Source organism: Perissodus microlepis, chromosome 3, assembly GCF_051167445.1.
Source record: "Perissodus microlepis isolate ML-2025 ecotype Zambia chromosome 3, ASM5116744v1, whole genome shotgun sequence".
Classification (NCBI taxonomy): Eukaryota; Metazoa; Chordata; class Actinopteri; order Cichliformes; family Cichlidae; genus Perissodus; species Perissodus microlepis.
In genome coordinates this window covers 33,980,482-34,003,501 of record NC_140463.1, presented here as the reverse complement: position 1 = coordinate 34,003,501, position 23,020 = coordinate 33,980,482, and the positions used below count along the sequence as shown (strand labels likewise).

At 43.1% G+C, this 23,020-nt stretch overlaps 1 protein-coding gene across 1 annotated transcript; it reads left to right on the top strand.

Annotated features, from left to right (window-relative positions):
• Nucleotides 1–351: 351 nt before the first annotated feature.
• On the top strand, nucleotides 352–22,778 carry acap1 (ArfGAP with coiled-coil, ankyrin repeat and PH domains 1). The gene is made up of 23 exons (XM_084924150.1): nucleotides 352–1,159; nucleotides 3,685–3,742; nucleotides 6,538–6,657; nucleotides 6,798–6,851; nucleotides 6,995–7,053; nucleotides 8,281–8,464; nucleotides 8,706–8,750; nucleotides 8,843–8,938; nucleotides 11,254–11,328; nucleotides 12,256–12,368; nucleotides 12,495–12,546; nucleotides 12,623–12,723; nucleotides 12,896–13,007; nucleotides 13,109–13,320; nucleotides 13,395–13,464; nucleotides 13,659–13,753; nucleotides 16,856–17,043; nucleotides 17,152–17,202; nucleotides 17,300–17,478; nucleotides 17,938–18,047; nucleotides 20,532–20,642; nucleotides 20,722–20,783; nucleotides 22,077–22,778. The coding sequence occupies exons 1-23, from the start codon at nucleotides 1,107–1,109 to the stop codon at nucleotides 22,172–22,174; spliced, it is 2,298 nt and encodes a 765-aa protein (XP_084780276.1). The 5' UTR covers nucleotides 352–1,106; the 3' UTR covers nucleotides 22,175–22,778.
• Nucleotides 22,779–23,020: the final 242 nt, after the last annotated feature.

The window sequence follows — 23,020 nt, the reverse complement described above, 5'->3', positions numbered from 1 at the left end:
AAAAGAAAGGCACTTTGGATTTATGTAGAAAATGTGCGCACATTTTTAAAAATAGTTTTATTAAAGCCATTTAGACACATTAAAAATCAAAACAACGCCACATATTTAAACACAGAATGTCGAACATCTTGTTCTTCCGTTCGTGGAATCACTTTTCCATTGCTATTAATAGGTTCATTATTTTCTTGGCATGAATGAACTTCCATAGTAGATCTGTTGGCAGTGGGTGGCTATAGAGGAGTTTCTTTACACCTCAGCAAAAACCATAACAGACAAGGTTGTCAGGCAAGAATACACACCCAGTCTAACTGCATGTGAAGCTCACTGTTGTACTGTAACTGAAAAGTAGAACACACAAACAACAAAGGGAGAAACTAAGTGAGGGGGTGAAACGTCACGACACGGCCTGCTGGAGCTGGTGTGGATGTTAAACGTTAGTGTCAGATTGTAAGTCCTTCAGCTCAGCGTTTTTTCATATGATGCAACTTGGCAGTGTATGTCTCTTATTATGTGCAGCTTCCTACTTCAAAACCACAGTTTGCCATGAGTAACAAACCCGGAAATAGTGGGACGTGACATGGGGGGTGGACCTCTTCTGAGACAGAGAGAGAGGCAGCGAGACAGGCAGAGTACTAGACTCGGCACCCCCGGGGAGTCCTGATTCACGCTGCCATCGGATTTTATTTGAAATCCTCTGGGATCCATAAGGACACTCTGGCCCTCTGCTGGAACTCCTCCCGTGGCTTTGCGCATCTTCTGCGCCGGACTGTGCCTTTTTTTCCTTTTTTTTTTTAAATCTGCCGCATAAGATGGTAATGACGCGACTAACATCCCCTCAGTTCATTCAGTGCTGACAAGTTCTCTTCCGACGCGAATGTGCAACAGATCGGGCGAAAAAGAAAGAAACCCGGAGAGGAAAACAAGTTCTACACGAGAGTGAAAACACCCAGCAGCGAGAACAATGATCCGGGCTGCCGATGTGGAGCGTTAAAACGAGTGGGGGGGAAAAGAGTTAGTTTTTGTCTTTGCCAGGCTGCACCTCCAGCTGAAAGCCAGGAGTCACATACATACACGAAGTGTCACGAGGGTTGGTGTCAACGCAAAGGATGACGGTGAAGCTGGACTTTGAGGAGGGTTTGAAGGACTCCCCGCGCTTCAGGTAAGAGTTACACCTGTACCTTTGTTAGTCATGCTGATGTCACCAGTGAAAAGCTGGCTTTGCTCCAGCTCCAGCAGGAGATTATGGATTAAAGGCTGATTCATGTTTCCCTAATAAAACATTTATGCATCTGCCGGTGTTGCTGTTCACTCTTCTGTCAGAGAGTTTGAGCTGCTCGGGTCAAAAGTCACTGAAAGCTATGAGGACATTGCGCAGGCCTGCAGGGCCGTGGGGGGCTGATCTGCTGCTCTGAGGTGCTTTCCCACGTCTCACCGAGACCACAGAAAACCTGTACTAGCCACGGACATTCAAACATCGCCATGAAACTCCTTCCAGTGGAAAATATCAGCAGTGCTATCACTAGTGGCTTGGTTTTCCAAACTTCAGTTGCAGCTTTGATGCTTCCTCTTCCTGATAGTTGTCGAGATCAACCCACCTCCACTCTCAGAGAGATCACACTCATTTTTCAGAGAATCGAAATCTTAAGTCAGGCCGGGTCACTGCAGCCCCTGTTGCGTGTCAGCAAAGCGGCGTGCGACCAGTTTCCTTTCAACATCAGCACATCTGGTGCAATCGAAAGGGAAGTGTTTCTGAGTTGCTTTTGCAAGTGGCTCAAGAGAGAGCTTGGCACAACTTTGGGTGTGCCTTGACAGTTTGTGGCAGCTCGCCTGAGTCACAGTGGCTGCCTCAGCCAGCTGATTTGGCATACCTCAGTCTTTCTCTCTCGCCCATCTTGAATTTATGGGGCTCACACAGCAGTGGAAAGTTTGACTTGTGGCAGCAGACGTGGTGAGGTCTCGTGTCAGGCTGCGAGCAGGGCGAAGGAGGGAGGAGGAGGTGCTGCAGTCATCAAATACACAGACAGGGTTAATCGCACACACATATACGGGAAGATGGATGGACAATACAGAGGGCCAAAAAAAAATGAGGGGAAATAAAGTGCTCTGACACCTTGGGACAGACACTCAAATGTGGTACCTTCTGGTTACTAGGTAACAGCGGGGTGGGAGGGCGACAGGAAGTGAAGCGAGATGTGCTGAGGTGATCAACAGGAGACAGGAAGCGTGTTTTCTGTGGGGAGAACCACGGCGGAAACTCAGCTTAAGCTCTGTCTTAATTTGCTTTCTTAGCCTCCGTCTCTCTTGCAAGGAGACATGAAGAAGATAAAAAGGATGTGCTTCTTTTTAATCAAGGGCTCCTTCACTCTCCTCCACAGTGGCCTCTCTCCTTTAGACCTTTTTCTTTCTTTTTTTAAAAAAAAACAACCCTTTTCTTCCCTTCTCTCCTGGCTTGACATGTCATTTGGTCGTGTTTCAAGAGCACATGACCTCAGACTTTGATTCAAACCTCGCCGCACTAACAAACACAAACAGTTACTGTCTGTCCCGGGCCTCCTCTCCCCACTCAGACGCGCCTCTTTTTTTTTTCTTTCTCTGTCTCTCTGTTTCTCTCTGTATCTCTGTACTGTTGGTGGAAGGCAGCGGAAACCACATGGTTTAGCTTTTGGTATGAGAAGACACGACAGGCAGAAAGAGATCGAAAGAAAGTGTCACGAAAAAAAAAACAAGAAAAAGAAGAAGGCCCTTAAAAAGACCAGCCCTGAAGAGGATCTCTGAGGAGCTTTTGTCTCAGAGATGTTCGAGTCCACATCCTGAACCCAGAAAACAAAACGTAATCAATTACACGCACACTGGAGGTTTTCTTTGCAGTCATGTGGGCCTACATAAACTTCTGATGGCTGGAGCGTCCCCTAAGCTCCATTCAAACCCACAGGAATGCACTTCAAACCCTGCCGAAGGTCACAGAGATTCTAAAAATACTCAACGCTTCATGCTTAATTACAGCTAAATGAGTGTAAAACAAGATGCCCGGGGCCTGAAATAGTGGCGGCCGTGAAATATGTGGAGTAATTCTGTCAGCGTAACGAGGCTCTAGCTGCACAATATTAAGACAACAAAAAAAATACTCTTTCCTGTTGTGCGATTGCGACTGTTCCTGCGCACTGTGACGGTGACACGTTGACATCCACTGCTTTTAAAGGCATGGAAATGCTGAGGAGTCATATGCATCATCTCAGTGGAAATAAAGCACAAGAATAAAAATGTTAAGCATGAATTATTTGGTTTGTAAGCGTGCAGAGCAAATAAGAAATGGAGAAATAAAGCTGCCCATGAAGGTATCGAGCTTGCACCACAGAAGCGCATCATATTGCAGTGGTTATGTTTTAATGTTAAGCAGTAAAATGTGCAAGAATCCATCCATTCATTTTCTTAACTGCTTATTTAGATCAGGGTTTGCAGGAGGGGGAGGGGTGGTGGTGGCTAACCCAGCCAATCACAGGGCAGGTGGAGTGATGTTTGCAGAAATGTGTAAAGAAATGAAACATTTAGTCTGTAAAACATCAGAAGAAAAAGCAGTTTTTGAGAGGATAGAGCTGATAAATGACTTTAAAATGAAGGGTTTTCACGCCTTATATTGAAAAATCCATGACCCCTGACCTTTAACTGGAATTTTCTCTTTTCCAGAGCTGAGATTGAAGACGTCCAGAATGACGTGAGTGAACTCGAGACACGGTTGGAGAAGGTAAGACACCTCCAGATGTTTTTGAAATAGCACCGCTGTGAGTCACCGCTCCACTTCAAAATGATAAAACGTTCCCTTAGACGGGCACACACAAACACACAAGCGCACAAACGGAGACGAGGCATCACGTGTCGATGGACAGTGGCAGCGAAGTCAGCGGTGGGCGTTGGTGGTTGGAGCTTTTTTCACCTGACGACGAGCAGGAAGTGCCTGCAGGTGCTGCTTCCCCATCATATTGTCCTGCTTCAGAGAGAACTGCACTTTGTTCTGCTTCGCCGTGCCGACCTATATTCCCTGTTGCGTGCTCACGCTGTAAAAATCAACAGTTTCAGATCTATTCATCTGATAGACGTCAGTCACATGCTGCGTTTCTGTTCCCCGATGATACGGAATAAGAACAAATCAAAGTGACTTACTACTATGTTGTTAGTTATTCTGCGAGCTCAGGTTCCCACATGTTATATTTTACCATTTTCAAATACAAAAACAAAAAAACAAACACAGTCACTTTGCCTGTAAAGTGTCATGAATGTGACTGATTTCAGTTGAGCAGGTGAAACAGAAAGAAGCTTTTCCCAGCATGCATGAGATGTTTTCCACGAGATTAGGTTTAAGGAAGTAGCACATGTTTTTTTTTTTCCTGTCCCGGTGCTATTTCACATGCTGCGACAGGTCTGAGCCACATCCCAAAAGGATTTTGGGACAAAGTTCTTCGTCTTTGACAGACACTGCACGCTATATTTTTCAGTTATCTGACTAGATCAGAAGAAGTCAGCAGATAATCTACTGTACGAGTAATACCACAGTCTCAAAAAGGAGGGTGTTTAGAGTTAAACGTTGCTGGAGTACAAATCAAACTTAATATTCTATATAAAGGTCTGATTGTAAGTATTCATTATGTAAGTGAAGTGTGGATTTAATGCTGCATGGAGCTCATTTGTGATCTGTAGCAGTGTAGAGTGATGCGTAATCTGTGTGTTTTGTATGCAAATTAGCCACTGCGCTTTTTTTTTTTGTTTTTTTTTGCAACAATTTTTGAAGTTCGTTGAGTTCAGGACTGAAGCGTGTGGATTCAGCTTCACGTCTTCACTGTGTTCAGAGGTTCAGAGGTGCTTTTGCTCAGAGAAATCCAGATAAATTAACTGAGATTTGCACAAAAAGGTCAGACAGCGTGTCCTATGATGCCACTACAGTCATATCTACGCTCAAGTGATGTGTGTGCTTAAATATTGAGTCACTGACATGTCTTGGTGCAGGGATTTAATGTTAATGTTTTACCCCCCAAACATCCATTACAGGTTAGGTTTTGTCACTGCGACGTGCCTCCTCAGATGTCACTGGTGGTTTAAATGTAAACGCAAATAAAACTAAAGATTTCTTCTAGCACGTCTTTTAAATTATTGCATTGAATTAGATATTTGCAGATGTAATAAAGGTCATGAGCTGTTGAACACGCTGGGGAAGAGAGGAGCTCCCCACAGGGTTTAAGTCCTTTTTGCTGAACGCTTGTGGTCACAAGCAGCACTTAAGAGGAAAGTCATAAAGTCACTGAATTGGCTTGAAAACCACCTAAAGCTTCAAGCTGTAAGTCAGCAGATCACGCTGAAGTGATCAGCGGTGGGTTTTATTGCTTGATTAATGGAGCTTTTAATGGGTAAGAAAATATAATCTGTATGCAATTTCTTGTTTTTGAACTTCAAAGGGTGCTCACAGAGGCCAGAGGAAAGATCTAATCAACAAAAAAGTGGAAACGACTGTGAGGGTGGACACTGGGTACAGGCCTTATCTTTCCAAGGCAGAAGCTCAGTTTATATTTGACCTTTAATTCAAAAATTTATGTATTTGCTTTTATTTAAAAAGCATAATTCAACACATAGAGATCCTCCACTTTCCTGGCCTCTAAATAGCTTTAAAGCAAGTTTTCCTGGCATGACGCAGTTTGTGCTGTTTCAGTCTCAGTCCTTCCATCAGTGCTGTTTGTTTCCACCAATGAAATTTTTATCTTTTTTATTTTTATTTTTTACCAGAAAGAGCTGATTTTGAGTTTCAAGTTAGCTAGAGTCAAAATTTCAGGCAGCTATCTCAAAATTTCAACTTCCTCGGAAATTTTAGTCTGTAAGTCAAAATTTAGATAATAACCAGAATTTTTGACTCATAGATGGCAAATTTCTTTTTCCAGTGGCAGAAACAGCCTCTCATATTTTCCAGGAGCAGACTATCAAGAAGCTGTTTCAGCAAAAATAAGACAAAAACCACATTGCTGTTTATTATTTAGCCAGCTAGCCAAATTAGCTATAAGCTAGCAAAAGAAGAAGAAGAAAAAAAGCTAACTTTAACAGATAAAAGAGCCTCATATAGTCCTCCTATGGTGGTGGAGACCAAAATGGAGTTAAAATAGAAACAAACATAGTGCTTACACAAAGTGGTCGACCGCTCTTTCTTCAGTATGACTCAAAATATACGACTGAGCTCATACACTTAGCAGGAAAGTATTTACAGACGTCAAGCTGCTTTCTGCATACAATTTTATAGGACCACAAGTCTTTTTGCAACTGCAACCACAGCTATCGCCACCTGGTGGCCTTTAGATAGAATGAAGGTTTGAAACACTTCCGGCATGTTTTATACTTATTCTCTCAGGTCTCCAGTACAGCTACTGAACAACCAGAATTAAAATCTGTGAACAAGGTTATACTCAGCATGAATGCAGATTGTGTTAAACTGACGTTTGTTGCCTGCTGTTACATTGTTCAGGAGATCATTTAATCTTCGTGTTGCTTATTTGTGTCATCCAGCTAGTGAAACAGTGCCAGGCCATGCTGGAGGCCGGCAAAGCCTACTGTCAGACCAGCAAGAGCTTCGTGAATGGCCTCCGGGAGCTCGGACACCAATGCTCCGGGGACAAGATGATGGCGGTGAGCAGAGCACACTGGGTTCTCAAAGTGCCCGGAAGCTGTAAATAAAGATGGCGGTTATGAATCGATGAATGAAAACATTAAAATGCATTATTGACTTGATAAGTTTCAGAGTCTAATCTAAGATTTGTGCTCTGCAGGACTGCTTGGAGAAATTTTCCAAAAAGCTGAATGTCATTTTTGAGGCACAGGGGGTGAGTTTGTTATTCACGGCCTCTGACTTCTCCTTTTCACTGCTGATGCTTATCAGCTGCAGTATGTGGTCAAGTACGGCTGCAGCACGCCGCTGAACATATTACATTTGACATTTAATATGTTTGTCTTTGTCTCCTTTTAGGAAGTGATTGAGACCACGCAGAAGTCAGTGAGGGCGAAGCTGCAAAGCTTTGTGAAAGAGTGAGTGAGCCGCTACGGTGGCCCCACCTGTGTGTTCGATCTAAGGCTTTAAGTTTCTGAGTTTCTTTCCCACCAGCACCAGCATACACTTCATACATACGTACATTTTCCTTAGATACAGTCATTCCCCTGCATGTGTGCCTGTCATAATCGTTCTGCTTCTCCTCATAGTTTGTCATGTGGTCTGCTCCCATTAGTGGAAATAACTTGGTAGATTAGATAAGAGAGGTATTTGCGATAGCGTCACATGGTAAACAGTATTGCACAAAAGCTATGGTAAAAAAGTAAGAAAGAAAGAACAATAAATTTGCCGGTGATTAAAAAACGTTTTATATCATGTGCATGTGACTTAGCAGCATCCAATAACTTGCTTTCTGCTTTTGCATAAAAACTGATCTGGTAATGTGGATACTGCTTACTTTACCTCCCTCTATGAGGCAGCTTTCTTGCCATTTCTGTGAGAAGTCTTCAGGAATAGTTCTCCAGACTTCTTGAAGGACATGATGTTTCCACCTTTAGATGATCCCACACTGCTTCAGTAGTGTTGAGGTCGGGGCTCTGGGGAGGCTAATCCATGACCGATAGTGCTCCATAGTGTGTGTTTTTTCTATCCAGGTGTCCATTTATTGCATTGGCAAAGTGTCTGGGATTATTGTCATGCTGAAAAATAAAGCTGTTGTCAAGCAGATGCTTTCCAGATGTTGTTGCATGGTGGATAAAAATCTGATGGGATTTTCTGTGTGCTTAATTGCATCAATTTTGATGCAACACAACAGAATGCAGTGCCAAACCATGACAGTCTCCACTGTGTTTTACAAATAGCGTTAGATAGAATAAATTAAACAAATGATTTGTTTTGTGACAAGCTGCTAACAACAAAGTGTCTAAAGATACCATTTAAAGTTGTTTCTTTGCTAATTTGTCTAAACACTGGTTCATCCCTTGAGTTAGGTGCAGTTTTATTGCTTGAATGACTCATAGGTTAGTGTCAAGGGGCTTAATGAATGAAGAAATGTCAGGTACAGGGACTGGGCTGAAAAGGAGTGGAAAAGCCACCAGAATAATTTTTGAAAGACATTAAGAAAGCGTGGAGAACTGTTGCTCAAGAGCACTGTAATACAAAATTACTAGAACATTTGCAGGAAATATATACAGAGAAAAGTGATGGCTCAAGATTTTTGCACAGTGCTTTTTTTCCCCTTCTTACCTTCGTCTCCTGTTCTGCAGAGATGTTCGTCGTTTTAAGGACACACGAAAAGAGTTTGAAAAGAGCAGCGAAGCCCTGGAGGGGGCGCTGTCAAGGAATGCTCAGGCTCCACGCGGGAAGCAGCACGAAGTGGACGAGGCGAGTAACGCCCTGCTCAACGCGCGCAAGGCCTTCAGGTCTGAGGCTTTGGACTACGTGCTGGAGGTGAGGAAAGATGAGTGCAGAGAGGCTCACACAGGCTTCACTTTAACTCAGACTGCTAGGTTGGAACAACAGCCTGCAGCAGCAGCACAGTGGTCATACTTTTGCTTTGGATGATAACAGGCCTGCCTCGGGGCTTCCGTCCAGTCTTGTGGTTGTGGCTTCTGGCTGGGCAGTATCTGTTTTGGTCATGAAAATATGGAAGTCTCTCTAACCATTGCTTCCTGCTTTTTCTTTTTTTCAGATTAATGTCATTGAGGCCAAGAAGAAGACAGATATTCTGCTGGCAGTGAGTTGTTTTTTTTACCTGTTTGTGTCCATTTTTAAATGCATACTCTATCTTCAGACGTTTCTCACTGACTTTGTGTTGCTTCCTGTCAGATGTTGTCGCTGATGGATGCCCAAGCCCAGTTCTTCCTGCAGGGTCACCAGTCTCTGTCAGAACTGGACGAGTATCGACAAAAGCTGAATGAAGAGGTAACTCCTTCTGTTTTGTTACATCTCTGTTTCGGTTAAAATGAAATTTTGTGACTGAAACCGTCTGTGCATGAGTCATAAATAAGTAGCAGTAGGACAGGAACAAGATATCCTCAATGTGAGAAAAATGCGTTCATACTTGTGAATGTGTAGAATAGAAACCTTACTTGTAATCCTGCTGTGTGTTTATGTTTCTTTCTAAGAAGTTCAAGGGAATAACAACAAATGATGAGTTAAAAACACAACAAAACTAGAAGCTGGTAACTAAACAAAAGAGTAACCAAAGAAGGGTTAAAGGAGCCAAACAAAACCGCCTCCTCTGCACTGAGCTCTTGGAGCACTCCTCTCTCTGGCTAAACTGGAGTCAGCTGCCAAGAGCAAGCAACACACACACACACACACACACACACACACACACACACACACACACACACACACACACACACACACACACACACACACACACACACACAGGCCCTGCCAGGGCACCAAAGAGCCACCCTTAAAATAGGTAACAAAGTCTGCCCCCATAGACTGTATGTAAAAGATGGAAACAGCCACTCCTGATGCACTCGTTGGTCTTTTTAGACCAGAAGTGACCATGTTTGGTCTTGTAAAATTACACAATTTTAAGGATTAATCTTCATTATTGTATTAAATCTTAACCTACTCTACAGTTGTTGAAGGAGGAAATAAGCTTTATAGACAAAGTGCTTTTGGCCTAGGCTGTCAACGTGTTAATTTCATCTCTGAAAAATGTTTTCCTTAAAAAAAAAAGTGGACACAGCCACATTAGCAGTTTCTCAGTTTGAGTCTTTATCCTGAGCTGAAGACTAATTGGTGTAAACTTATTGCACAGAGTGTTTTTCTTGCATTAGAATGGGCTTTTTCAAGGGACACTCAGAGTAAGCATGATCGGACCACATGTATAGACAAAGTGTTGCTGCTGAGTTGATTAGTTAGTGGTGATAAACTGCTGCATTGTACATTGTCTGCATGCTAAAAAGCGAGAAGCCAACCAAAAGCTGGTGAACAACGTAGGCCTGAAACACCCAGAAAAGCCTCGCAGATGATTTATGAGGCAGGAAATGGATTACAAATGTTTGTTCTGGCTTAGGGATGCACAAGATGTTGCTAAAACATTTTGAATGAAACAATCGTGTTTGTGGACCACGGGCGTCATGGTATGATGCTTTTGGCCAAAATGCTGTTTGGGTTAACTCTGTCCAACTAGGAACTGGCATCTCTTTGGGGAGGGGCAGTGGAGTCACAAGGTGACATCACACTTTCATCGTGACAGGAAAAAGTGAGCAACAACAGGAAATATTTCACATCTCTGTGTGTGTGTGTGTGTGTGTGTGTGTGCGCGTGCGCCCCTTCCTGCTCCTTTGCAGAGGAAACTGTAAAATCTTTTCTGCACCGTCAACCTTGAGCAGAGGCAGCATTGCTGCTAAGTGTTTTTGATAAAATAAAAAGAGTTTCAAACAGGAAGTAAATTGTGAACACGTTCACTGACCGGATCAAACCACAGAAAAGCGCTTCCTGTTTGAACAGGAAATGATGAGAACGAGCAAGAGCAGAGGAGAGAGTGAAATAGGGAGAGGGTGATGCTCTAAGCAGGCTCTGTGCAGGAGAGACCACCATGTTGTTTTTTGGTTTGGCGCAGGATACACGGCAGAAGTTCAGCACTTCCTAGTTCCTGTTTGCACAAGAGTGCGCAGGAGTGATAACCCACCGCGAAGCTGCCGATTTCTCTGAGTTTCTGAAAGAACTAAATGTGTCGGAGATGAAAATGAAAGGAGAAAACTCTCCTTCATAACATTAAATGGAAAGACTATGCAGGTTTTACAGTTTTAAACGGTTCTCACAAACTGTTTTGGGCTTTATTTTTTTAAAATTTGTGATGTTCTTATGAAATAAAGGAAAAGATAAAGTGATCGGTGAGAGATGCTGAAAAATAGTTGGTGTGGGGTTTTTGTACTAGTTTAGCGACCTGAATAAAAGTGGTGCAAATCTGAAGGCTCGTAAAAATGTTGATGTTCTGAATAATCTCAGTTTGACTGGTAAATAGGCTGGTGCTTTTAAAGCACCTTGCTACTCGCTTTCTACGCATAAACAATTTCTAACATTCAGTTATAAAGTGTTTGGTTCACTATCTTGCCCAAGGGAATTTCAGCACAGTGACAGGAGGGGATGGTGATCGAACCACTGTCCTTTCAGTGTGTGTTTAACCTGGTAGAGCTGGACAGCGAGCTGAAAGTGTAAAAATATGAATCCAGGTTTAATAACCGCTGTGTCGTGTTGTGTTTTGACAGCACAAACAGTTTGTCCTCGACTGTGCCAGAGAAAAGAGGGACATGGAGCAAAGACACGCAGCAATCAAGAAAAAGGTAATGCAGTTGCAAACGTTCACAGCCGAAAGGGGCATCATGGGTAATGTAGGCACTAGGTTTTAACAAGACGGACACAGTGGAAAAACGAAGACGGCATTTCTGGTGCTGTCACGTTCGTTTTTACACGATGTAGCTGTGTTTTCATCTGTGATTTTAATCTCTTGTTAGGTGGTTGCTAGACAACACGATGACATAACAGTATATGATGCATAATGAAAGTTGCAACAATAAAAATTAGATGTTTGTGTTGTGAAGTTAAAATGACGCAATGATTTAATAAAGATGCATAAATCCAACAAGTTAGTCATTTTAGACAGTTGGTAGGTGGTTGCTAGGCAACATAATAACATGTAATATGTAATATAGATAAAAAGATAAAAACCTCAAGGGGACTAAGAGGTACCTGTATGCTAGGTTTGGTTGCTAAGCTCCTGATTGTGCAGACAGATGTGTATTTCAGTAAAATACGCTCTGCTCATTGGAGCCCACCAGGGACTTTGGCATCTTCAGTGCCGATGGGCTTTTTCTGGCCCCGACAAACTGATGTACTGTGAGACTAAAGCATTTTGGTGCAAATATAACAAAACTAACATGGGCAAAGATGCAACTTACTGGGTCAGGTTAGGCCTGGATGTCAGCCTAAAAGTAGCCCACATTTGAATGGCATCGATTATAGCATGGTTGCTTTATTTGCATCATTCTCGGATGAAATGCAGCACCGCTATTGATAACTTTTGGCCCAGATGTTGCAAACAGGGGGGACAACCCAAAGAAAAATCATTCCACATGGTACGCCAGATCTGGACCGCACCAATTACTTCTGTATTACATCACTTTTTGTAAACACAATTAAAGCTGTGGGGAGAAAAAAAAGGCCTTGAACCAGATGACACAATGTGATTTTAATTTCTTAAATATTTCAAGGACATGTCTTATGATGACTCCATTATGGACTTTAATGGTGACGCAGCTAATGGGATCGCGATGGAGGGCTATCTGTACAAGAGGGCCAGCAACGCCTTCAAGACCTGGAGCAGGTACAACTTTGCTGTGCGCTTTTCCTCTCATGAACCTCACTGTGATAAATCCGATGTCCACCGTGCGTTTGCTTGCCCGGCAGTGAATGAAAACAGCTAAAAAGCTAAACTCTTTCTCCACCTCAGGCGCTGGTTTTCAATTCAGAAGAATCAGCTGGTGTATCAGAAGAAATTCAAGGTAAATTTCGCTTAGGGTCACGAGCACATTGGAAAGACGTATGCAACCTGACCATCACGGTTTGTCCATCTTTTAGGACCAGCCTACAGTCGTGGTGGAGGACTTGCGTCTTTGCACAGTCAAACCCAGCATTGAAAATGAGAGGCGTTTTTGCTTTGAAGTGGTTTCCCCATCAAAGTGAGTTCACTTCATGCACACCTGCGTGTGTCTGTTCCAGTAATGGTGGTGAAGTCGCATTAGCGTCACATGTGTGTTAAAGCGTCCTGCAGACTGCCGAGGTGTTAGTTTCTTGCTTCTCGAGTGTTAAATGGTCACTGTTGTGTGACTTTGTGTGCGTGTGTTTGCGTAGGTGCTGTTTGTTGCAGGCAGACTCAGAAAGGCAGCAGCAAGCATGGATCAGCGCCGTCCAAAACAGCATCGCCTCAGCCTTTCAGGAGCGCCGAGAGGACACGCTCAGCCCAGTGAGAACACATACACCACACACACACACACACATTATCTTCAACATGCACTTTCCAGTGGGAGTTAAATGCTCGCCATTCCCATGTGTCTCTGTTATCAGAGACAGCGCTGCAGCTCGGTGTCTACAAGCAGCCTGGGAGGAGGAGGAGGTGGAGGAGGCGTGGATCAGGACAACGAGGGCTGCAAAGCACTGGAGGAGGTTCAGGCAATCCCGGGGAACAGGCAGTGCTGCGACTGCGGAGAGCCGGGTCCTGACTGGGCCTCCATCAACCTGGGCATCACACTTTGTATCGTCTGCTCAGGAATACACAGGTACACACACACACACACACACACACACACACACTTGGCTTCCGCTGTGCTTTAATGGTTTCCTTCCCTGGCAGGAGCCTTGGAGTCCATTTCTCCAAAGTACGCTCCCTCACCCTCGACTCCTGGGAGCCCGAGCTTATTAAGGTAATTTAAAATTTTAAAGCTGCAGCGGCTCCACCTCCCTGTGGCCTATTGTGAAAAAGTTCCAGAGAAAATTATGATTGCACAATGGATTATGCAACCGTTTTCTTTATATAAGCAAAAACAAAATAAAAAAAATTAGAAAGAAATTAGTGCTTAATCTGGTTTATTTGTTCTTGTTTCCCTGCTGCCTTTAGTTGATGTGTGAGTTGGGGAACACAGTTATCAACAGGATCTATGAAGCTCGGATTGATGAGATCACCATCAAGAAGCCCAATCCCTCCAGTCCCAGGTACGCATAATCAATCCAGTCCAACGTGCATTCAGCTGATTTTTCCACGTGCAGATGTGTGACAGGAAGTCTCCTTAGGTATTAAAAAATAATATTTAATATCCTCTGTAGTCCTGAAGGAGCGCTGTGTAGTCCGACAGTTATTCTTGTTGGCTATCTTGCTTTGGGACTCAAGACATTTTCTCAGACAAGAGAAAATGCATCAAAAACATAGACTGTATATAAAAGATGGCACAAAAAACAGGTTTACAAACACCTGCTTTAATGGTTTCATTTTAGCATCATTGCCTGTTGCTATCTTGTTTATTTGGAGCCCAGAGTGACCAGATTTGGAAGAGTGCTAGAGTGCTAAGTTATCCGCTACTGCTAACTAGCTTAATGCAGTGCATCGATAGAGTGTATATAACAGGTACCTATTCCACCTTTCTTATGACAAGAGGTCGGTTTATCTCAGAAGCATGCACAGACACAGATTTATGTAAATTAGCGCTGGCATGAAAATAAAATATTAACATTTCATTCAAAAACTAGAGAACATTCCTCCTGGACAGACTTTTGACAGATTATTGATTTAAAAAGGGTCTTAAATGCACAAATACCACAAACATAGTTGAGACGTCCAGTTCAGTGGCTCAGATTAGCTGAAGCTGAATTGGTGGTACGCACCTGTACCCATAGGTACAACTCAAATAGTTAATTTAGTGTAAACAGGAGAATTGTGAAATAATCACCCTGTACAGTTGGCATCAACTTCGAAATGCACTTTAAACTGTTTTAAGTAACACATTTATCTCTGCTGTAAAACTTAGAATTTTGGTGAGATCCATTTACTTTTTTAGTCAATTGCGGTCGGGCAGGTTTTTTGGTAGTTTGGCTTCAGTTTCAAGCCTCTGAGTTTCTGCTTGATTGGACGGGGATGCCACCGAGTGTTAAAAGTGTGAGCATATAGCAGGACATGTCTAAGGTTTCTGTCAAAATCAAGTTATTTCTGAATTTTCGTACTTCAGTTTTGAGCGCAGTGGAGTGGTTTACACATTAGCTTATCAAACTAATGTCCCTGATTAGGATTCAGGCCGAGACACGAATGTGCCCGAATCAAACATGTGGACCTACCTGCTGTGGTGAACACTTGTGACAAGGGAGCAGCTGAAAGTAGCGACTTTGTGTTTCTTAACTCTGGAGCTGCAGTAGAAAATTACTGGTGTTCCTCCTTTAAGTTTGCAGCTAGGCGATGATTATATTGCCAAAACAAGACTGATGATTGGGTAAATATTAGCAGTAGAGGAAGTAGACCATAGATGTCAGGAGCTAATGATAGTTGGTTGATACCAAAGGCAAAACAAATCAGCTGCAACTGAATGAAATCAATTCTTTCATTAATTGTGTTGATATTTTATTTTATGCGTTTGCCTGTTTGCAATTCAGACGACTCCTCCAGATGGGAGAATATTGCATACATCTATTGGAATCCCCTCTCTGTTCAAGCGTCATTCTTTAAGTGGTTCATGGAACATCGGTATTGATGCAGGTGGAAAGAAAAACAAACAGGAACACGCTCTTCATCTCCTTCTGCTGCCACATTAACGTTACTAACAATTCTGCTTGCGCACGCTGTATTTTTACATTGACTGATCACTAACTCGCTACAGATCTGAGTGGGAGTGGACTGACGCCACTGCTTCACCGAGCATGTTTATTTATATGCTGAATTATAAAAAGGTGCTCTCCATGGAGATCTTTGTAGTTTATGGTTAACTTTATCAGCAGCCTACGACCCATCTCAGACCTTTTTTCTTCTTCTTTTGCTTCCTCTCGTCTGCGTTTTGTCACGACAGACAGGAACTGCAGCATGTACATGAAACAGATGGTTAACTCTCTAACTAAAGTGTTTTCCGGAAACTTGTAGTGAGGCTGCAAGCTTCAGATACGGTCAAAGGGAAGTACAGCCTCTTTTAACTCTAAAAGTTTGGGTATCAGGACATAATAACAGTGATCCAGGCTTTACTAAGTTATAAAATGAAACCCATGAAATATTTCACCGTGTTAAACTAATTACACCCCATGATTCAGCAGCTTGTTGATTCACCTTTAACAGTAATAACTTGAAGTTATCGTTTCCTGTGTGGCTTTATCAGTCTCTCACATCACTATAGAGGAATTTTGACCAACTCGTCTTCACAGCGTTGCTTTAGTTCTTTGAGGTTAGTGGGTATTTATTTATTCACAGCTCTCTAAAGGTCCTACCTCAGCTTTTGAGTAAGGTTGCGGTCTGGACTCTGACAGGGCCTTTGCAACATCTTTAATCTTTTTTTTTTCTTCATTCTGTTGCAGATTTTCTGCTGTGCTTGAGATCATTGTCATGTTGCATGAACCAGTTTAGTTTTAGCTATCAGAGAGATGCCATTTAACTCTAGAATACTTCAAAAACTAGCATACTTTGGTGTGTAGATGTGTTCATAGTTGATTCAGTGACCGCGAGGTTCCCATGACCTGTGGCTGCAAAATAAGCCCAAATCGTCACCCCTCCTCCACCATGCTTTACAGTTGGTATGAGGTGTTAGTGCCAGCATGCTGTCCAGTTGCTCTGGATTGTGAAAGTCTGATCTGAGCCTACACTTACACTTGTGTGTCGTCTTGCTCACCGTAAAACGATGGAGTTCAAATTATTTGTATATGGCCTTATAAGCTTTCTCAGACTGATGGACAGCAACAGTTGCTTCTGTAAGATTATTGCTCATGTGTCTTGTCCTGTAATTGTAACAATGCTAGTTGTGTGCATGGTTACATTATACCAATCAGTGGTCAACTTTGAGTCTGTAAAGGCCTAAAAACTAACTTTACTTCAGAAAGTTGGCACACAAACATCCCCAATTTTAAATGAAGGCATTACTTAACTCAGTGCCTCAGAAACTTGTTAAATTCCCGTCTCACACCTTCAAGTAGAGAAGTGAAACTGAGCTTAAGAAAAGCCAGAAACACACTGATGGACACGGCCCTGCACGTGGCCTTCTTCTGTTTTAACTCTACCTCGATGTAAGAGAAGCGTATCCTCCATCGCTCGCTCTTATTCTTTCTCATTTTCTGATACTTTCTGATCCTCAGAGGAGACAAGGAGACGTGGATTCGATCAAAGTATGTTGAAAAGAAGTTTATCCATAAGCTGCCTGAGACTGGCAGGAACCCCCCGCTGAGGCGATCCAGCGGCAGGAGAAACCGAGCGACCACACAGATCGCGCAGAGACCGCCGCTCAAGCCCAAACCGAACAGAGCCACTCTGCCTCGGGTCACAGGTAAAGCAGCGAGTCGCCCCTGCTGATGTCAAACAGGAAGGCATACTTCGATAACGCTAAGGGCCTGGTCAGCTGTATCAGTAATCACGACTGTTGTTCTCTCTTTAGGGTTAAGCCCCAGTGACCTTGTCCAGAAGAACAATTCAGGCTTCCACAGAGGTGAGATAAGACCTCAACAAAACACAGATCCACCAAAAAAGAGCTTGTACATCTTTTGAGAAGAATCACATAACATTACATCTGTTAAATCTTTCAGATAATGAAGAGGAAGAGGAGGAGGATCTCAGCCACCTCCACCCCGGGGCGCTGCTGTACCGCTCGGCAGCCCTGCAGAACTTCCCCGTCATGGCCGACGCGTTGGCCCACGGAGCCGATGTCAACTGGGTCAACGTGAACGATGAGTCGAGCACGCCGCTGATACAGGCTGTCTCAGTGGTGAGAAGGACGCTCAGTCGATCATTAGAGTTTGAATCTTTACGAGTTCTGTGACCTCTAGATCTCATGGAAATGGATGGAGGTGATAACGAAATCTCTCTGTTGTCCCATTTGTGGACACCAGGCTTGGTTGAGCAGCCTTTGCTTGAGTACAGCTAAACACTTGTAGAGAACAAAAGCGGGATGGTACGGCTTACCTTTGAAACAGGTCCCGAAATAGTCGCTGTCATGTAGTAGTCGATGGGTTTCTACTTTCTCTGGTCAAAATACCCTTCCCACTAAAAACAAAGTATCTCTTAACTGCCATAAGCGTATTTGCATGCAAATGCGTGTTAAATGATTAGGATACTCTGGCGTTTTTATCCTTAACCTGCCTTTTACTCACACTGTGTCACACACGGTGCAATTGGTAAAGGTTCAGAGGGTGTTTGAGCTCACGCGTTCTCCTGTTTCGGTCAGAACGCCCTGGCAGCCTGCGAGTTCCTGCTGCAAAACGGCGCCAACGTTAACCAGGCGGACAGCAACGGCAGGGGACCGCTGCACCACGCCACCATCCTGGGCCACACGGGGTAAGACAAACACAGATACTGTGACACCGCCCTGTTTCAGTGAAAAAAAAATAGCTTCATACCAAGATAACAGAATCTGAAAACAGACACTGGTTATTGGACTAAGAAAACACAGTGATGCAGGATGCTTTCATGGGTAAAAAATGTGAGGACTGGTAGAAAGACGTAAACCTGACCTTAAACCTGCAGTCCCTCCAGTTGCCAGCAGGGGGCAACTCCACCAGTTGCAGTCTGATTGAGTAGAAGTCTATGAGAAAATGTCTCGACTGCTCATGATTCCAGTAAAGAGTTTCCTAATGGATTTATGGGCTCAGTTGGTGGTTTCAAGTCTTATTTAACACAACATGATGTTCCTTCTGTAAATGATGGTCCCATTTAGAGTATAAAAGGTGGTAGAGCGGGGTAGATTTAAGGCCATAAGAGTGCGTTTTGTCGTTTTTCCTCGATGTCTGGTGTTGAAGACATGCCTTCAGATCCAGTTTTCCTGTGAGGGTGTGTTTACCAAAGTATGGTGAGATTACCAACCCAGAGGGGGGGCCTGAGGCGGTAAGATGACTCTGAACCACTGGGAAATCATAACATAACATTTATAATAATAAACAAGAGGACAGCAGGGAACAATCAGTGGGGGGTATGGTTTACATGTAAATGTTAAACAGAGACAAAAGGTCTAACACCGTGGGCCTGGAAGACAGCAATGGGGAGGCAAGATCATAAACTAAGACTAGCTAGAAATTGAGAAAAGTTTAGCCCTGGATGTTTACCTCCAACTCCACCCTGCCAGCAGTTTTTTTTTTTTGTGTGTCCGTAGTTTTTTGAAGTTGTCAAGTATCAGTGACTTTCTGTAGTCTCTTATTGTCCTTTGTGGGTGAAGTTTAAGGGCCTCGTCATGGTTCTCCATTCGCAGACACTTAGCAGCTACAGACTACCATCCACCTGCAGACAGCGTCTGTTGCTGGATGGAGCTAACGCCCAAATAATGCGGTACAACCAGTCTGCGGGCCGCTGTTGCATGCGCTGTTGTTGACCTGTCAGCCATCCGCGAAGAGGAGCGAAGTTTTACAATAAGCTGAAGTGAAACCGATCAAAACAATCAAAAGTGTTCACTGCGGCCACCGTCTGTGCCTTTACTCTGGATTTTTTAGCTTTCATCTTAATTCGCACTTCTCGTGTTCCCCGTGAACTCCACTGTTGCATCCTTCCCTTTTCTAGTCAGCTTCTCCACCAAACAGCATTTGACCTACTCACAGTAAAGCTGCGTGCCGTTGGGTTTTTGGAGGAGTAAACAGTTTGCGTAGGTTGAATACTTCTCTCTGTAGGCAGACACCTACTCAAAAAGAGCGACCATAAATCAAGAGTAAGGGTCAAAAGCACCAGGATGTAAACAACTGTCTACAACAAGGGGACGTTAACAGACGTCAAATATCACCAAAAAAACAAGGTCATGGATTCAGAATGTCCATTTTTGTGTATAAACTTGATGATATATTTAAACTAATAACAAGGCTGGTGTGACTCATTATGCCAACAATACCTGGTGGTGGTGAGTAAAGTGGAAAATGAGTCACAATGAAACATAAACGTTTATTCTTAAGAGCGACGAGTTAGTTGGACATAATTGATATTAATTAGTCTCAAAACTGTAGCTTTTTTTCCCCTTTTTTTTTGCAGCATTTTCGGTAACACTTTATAATACATAATACAGTATAATTCATTGTTTCCTTACCTTTAAGTATCTTTTTATTTGTTTCCAATAATACATTGAAATTCAAGAAATAACATGATTCAGATACATTCATGACAACACTTCTTCTCAACTGTTCAGAACTCATAGTTCCAAGAATTGAACCCACATGAATCTAATACAGAAATAAACCCATGAACTAATAGTCCCCGTTGTGCTTTCCATCAAAAGCATGAACGACTTAGAAAGCATTAGAAAGCTATTGTGTAATCCCTGAGGTTCAGGCTTCAGACTGCTCCAAACATCATGAGTGGACATCCCCAATGCGATCATCTCTCAGAGGGGCAACCAATCAGAAAAAAAGCCAGCATAAAGGGAGGCTACAAGGGGAATAGGGAAAGTGATTGTTTGAGAATTATCAAGAGTTTGATAATTCTGTTTGTTTTTATTGTTTTAACTATTTTTTTTATTGGTTCTCTTGCACACGCCTTAGGGCTTGGAAACACATACATGCAGATTTGTCCATTTCCTGTAAGATATTCCTGAGAAGAGTACTGTGACGCTGTGGTTTTTACTGTGACATGAGTTTAATGTTGATTGGATATGAAAGTGGACCTGTAGAGATAGAAAACGAGAAGAGAAACTACACTAAACTCCAGAAGCTTTGGTTGGGAAAGTCAGTTTAAACTCCAGTCCCTTCACTTGAGTTCCTTAAATGCTCGGGTCCTTGAAAATGCTTGGACATAGTATAGATTTGCAGGCTATAGTCTCTCATGTGCTCTCTCTTCTCCGTTTCTCAGGTTGGTTTGTCTGTTTTTGAAGCGAGGGGCTGACTACAACGCCCGAGACAAGAACCAGAAGGACCCGATAACTATCGCCGTGGATAACGCCAATGCAGACATCGTCACTTTGTAAGTGTTTGACTCGAAAGAAAACACGTGAGCCACGTTAGCAGTGGCGGGTTCGCTTAATCGATCTTCTGTCTTTCAGGTTGCGGATTGCCAAAATGAACAAGGAGATGCGGGAGATGGATGGAGCATTCGGCCAACCAGGTCATTCAGAGGGGCAGGGATCAGGGGGTGGAGTGGGCGGGACTGGAGGTGGGCTGGCCAATACTAGAAAGAGTCTCCAGGCTATAAAGAACCATATAAGTGGATGGGCTATGGGGATTCAAAATGACAAACTGGGCTAAAAAATATATTTTTTAAAATCAAGCATGCCTTACCGTGCATGAGTTTATAGATGAAAAAGAAAAAAACAAGCTTCAACTTAGATTTTTTTAAGAATCCTGAACAGAGGGTACGACGGGTGGAAGCTGTTCTCATGAGGTGGTCACACGCACTTTGAATTGTAAATGCACAACATGCTGCACTTTGAAACCCACAAAGCATCCGAACACTATGTCAACACAGACCTACATGTGGGCGTCTTCAATACTAAACCGTTCTTTAAGCGAGCTTAAAGAAGCTGTGTATAGAGTAGACCTGGGTCAGGCCCATTTTCAGTGTATTTAGGATATTTTCTGTCTGTACAGTGTGCTGATTTGTGTATTTGTGACTGTGTTTCTTATTCCAGTTTATGTAAGCTAAATTCAGGGTTGGGTTTTGGTTCTCAAGGACAATTTTCTCCCACTGTTCTGTGAACGGTGACTCAGTTTAAGCTTCGACACTGTTGGATTTGACCTCTTTTGTGCTTAACTGAGCGCTCTGCCGCAGCCCCTCGAGCTTGAGGTTAACAGTGGGTTTTGTTTGCGTTTTTTGTGCCATTTGGCTCTTTTTCAAGCTGCAAAGACCATTCCTTCGTGGTTGTCTTCTGGGTCCGTTTAAGGGCTTCTTGATAACTTTATACTTTAGTCTCCTGTGTCCGGTTTTTAGTCATGTGGGAATTGGGGAGAGAAGGAAAAAAGACAAGAAAAACAAGTTGTGTTTGTCTGCTTGAAAGAACTGCTGGTCAGTATTTGACGTGCTGTGCTTTGTCTGTTGTTGTTGTCTGTGTTGTATGCACTCGTGTGCCTTTGCCTTCTGCCCTCTGAGACGTCCGGCTGGTCTCAACTGCTTGTGCAGTGTGCGCCACCTACAGCAAACTAAGAGGTAAAGTGCATGTGCATGCCATTACGTGTGTTTATGTGTTCAGTTGCATGTGTCTTGCTTTAGGGCTACAGCTCTAAATGTGTCCAGGAAATAGTTGGTGTGCAGTTAACGGTGTAGCTTTTGATGAAACGATGGCTGCGGCACATTAAAGTACGGGTGCTTTCAGAAAGCAAGGGCGGCACTAATGTGGGTTCTTTAAGCTTTTCAATATTCCCAAAAGCTTTAGAGGCTCACGTCTTCTCTGGTCTTTTTCAGGTGATGAAACCTACCAGGACATTTTCAGGGACTTTTCCCACATGGCCTCGAACAACCCAGAGAAGCTCAAACGCCGCAGTGCTGACCCGAAGTCTTAACCAGCTGCCTCTCCACCTCCTCATTCCACAGTGCAGCACCACATACTTTCAGGCACATATAGAAAAGATTCATCTTTCAGGCATGCAGATGCACTCGCTCTCTCTCTCTCTCGCTGGCTACCTGCCACGTGTTCGGTCACAGCTCAGCTGGTGTTGACTTCAGAGGGAACGAACGCTCCGAACAGTGAATTCTTTGTGCGAGCACGTCAGAGCAGAACAATCGTGTCCAAGTGGAAACACTGCAACAGCTTTATGAGACCAGCGTGAGGTGTCTGTAGCAGAGGGTAGCACCATTACTCTGCCAAAAGTTTTCTTATTAAAACCAGTAAATCTGTTTTTTATTTCTTTTTTTTTTCCTTCTTTTTGTAAGCGAAAAGAGGCTGTTGTTTTAGGTTTTGCGATTTCTACTGACTCATTACATGAAACAAAAAAAAAATGTTTGTAGGAAATTGTTGTAAAAAGTTGCATTTTATTTCTACCGTCTTGCGATGAACTGGAGTATTTGCAGATTTTTAAATTTGGGACTTTGTGTTCATGTTTTGTCTAAATTATGTGAGGTACATTCAATTTGTATTCAGATCAAATAAAAGAAAAATTCAAACTCGTGTTTCAGTGTATTTCAGTTTTAACTTTTTGAACTGAAGCAGTAATAAGTTCTTATTTTAAAGAACTCGTCATCCTATTAGAGGTGCTTTGCACAACTTTCCAAAAGTCATTAATTATCCTTACTAATTTTGTCCTGGGTCTTGGGTCTCACTTTCTCTGAAACAAGCCATATTATCTCCACCTTTGTTTCATCCAGCTTTCTTCTGATTGGCAAACAGAAGAGCATGTAGCTCCACTGGT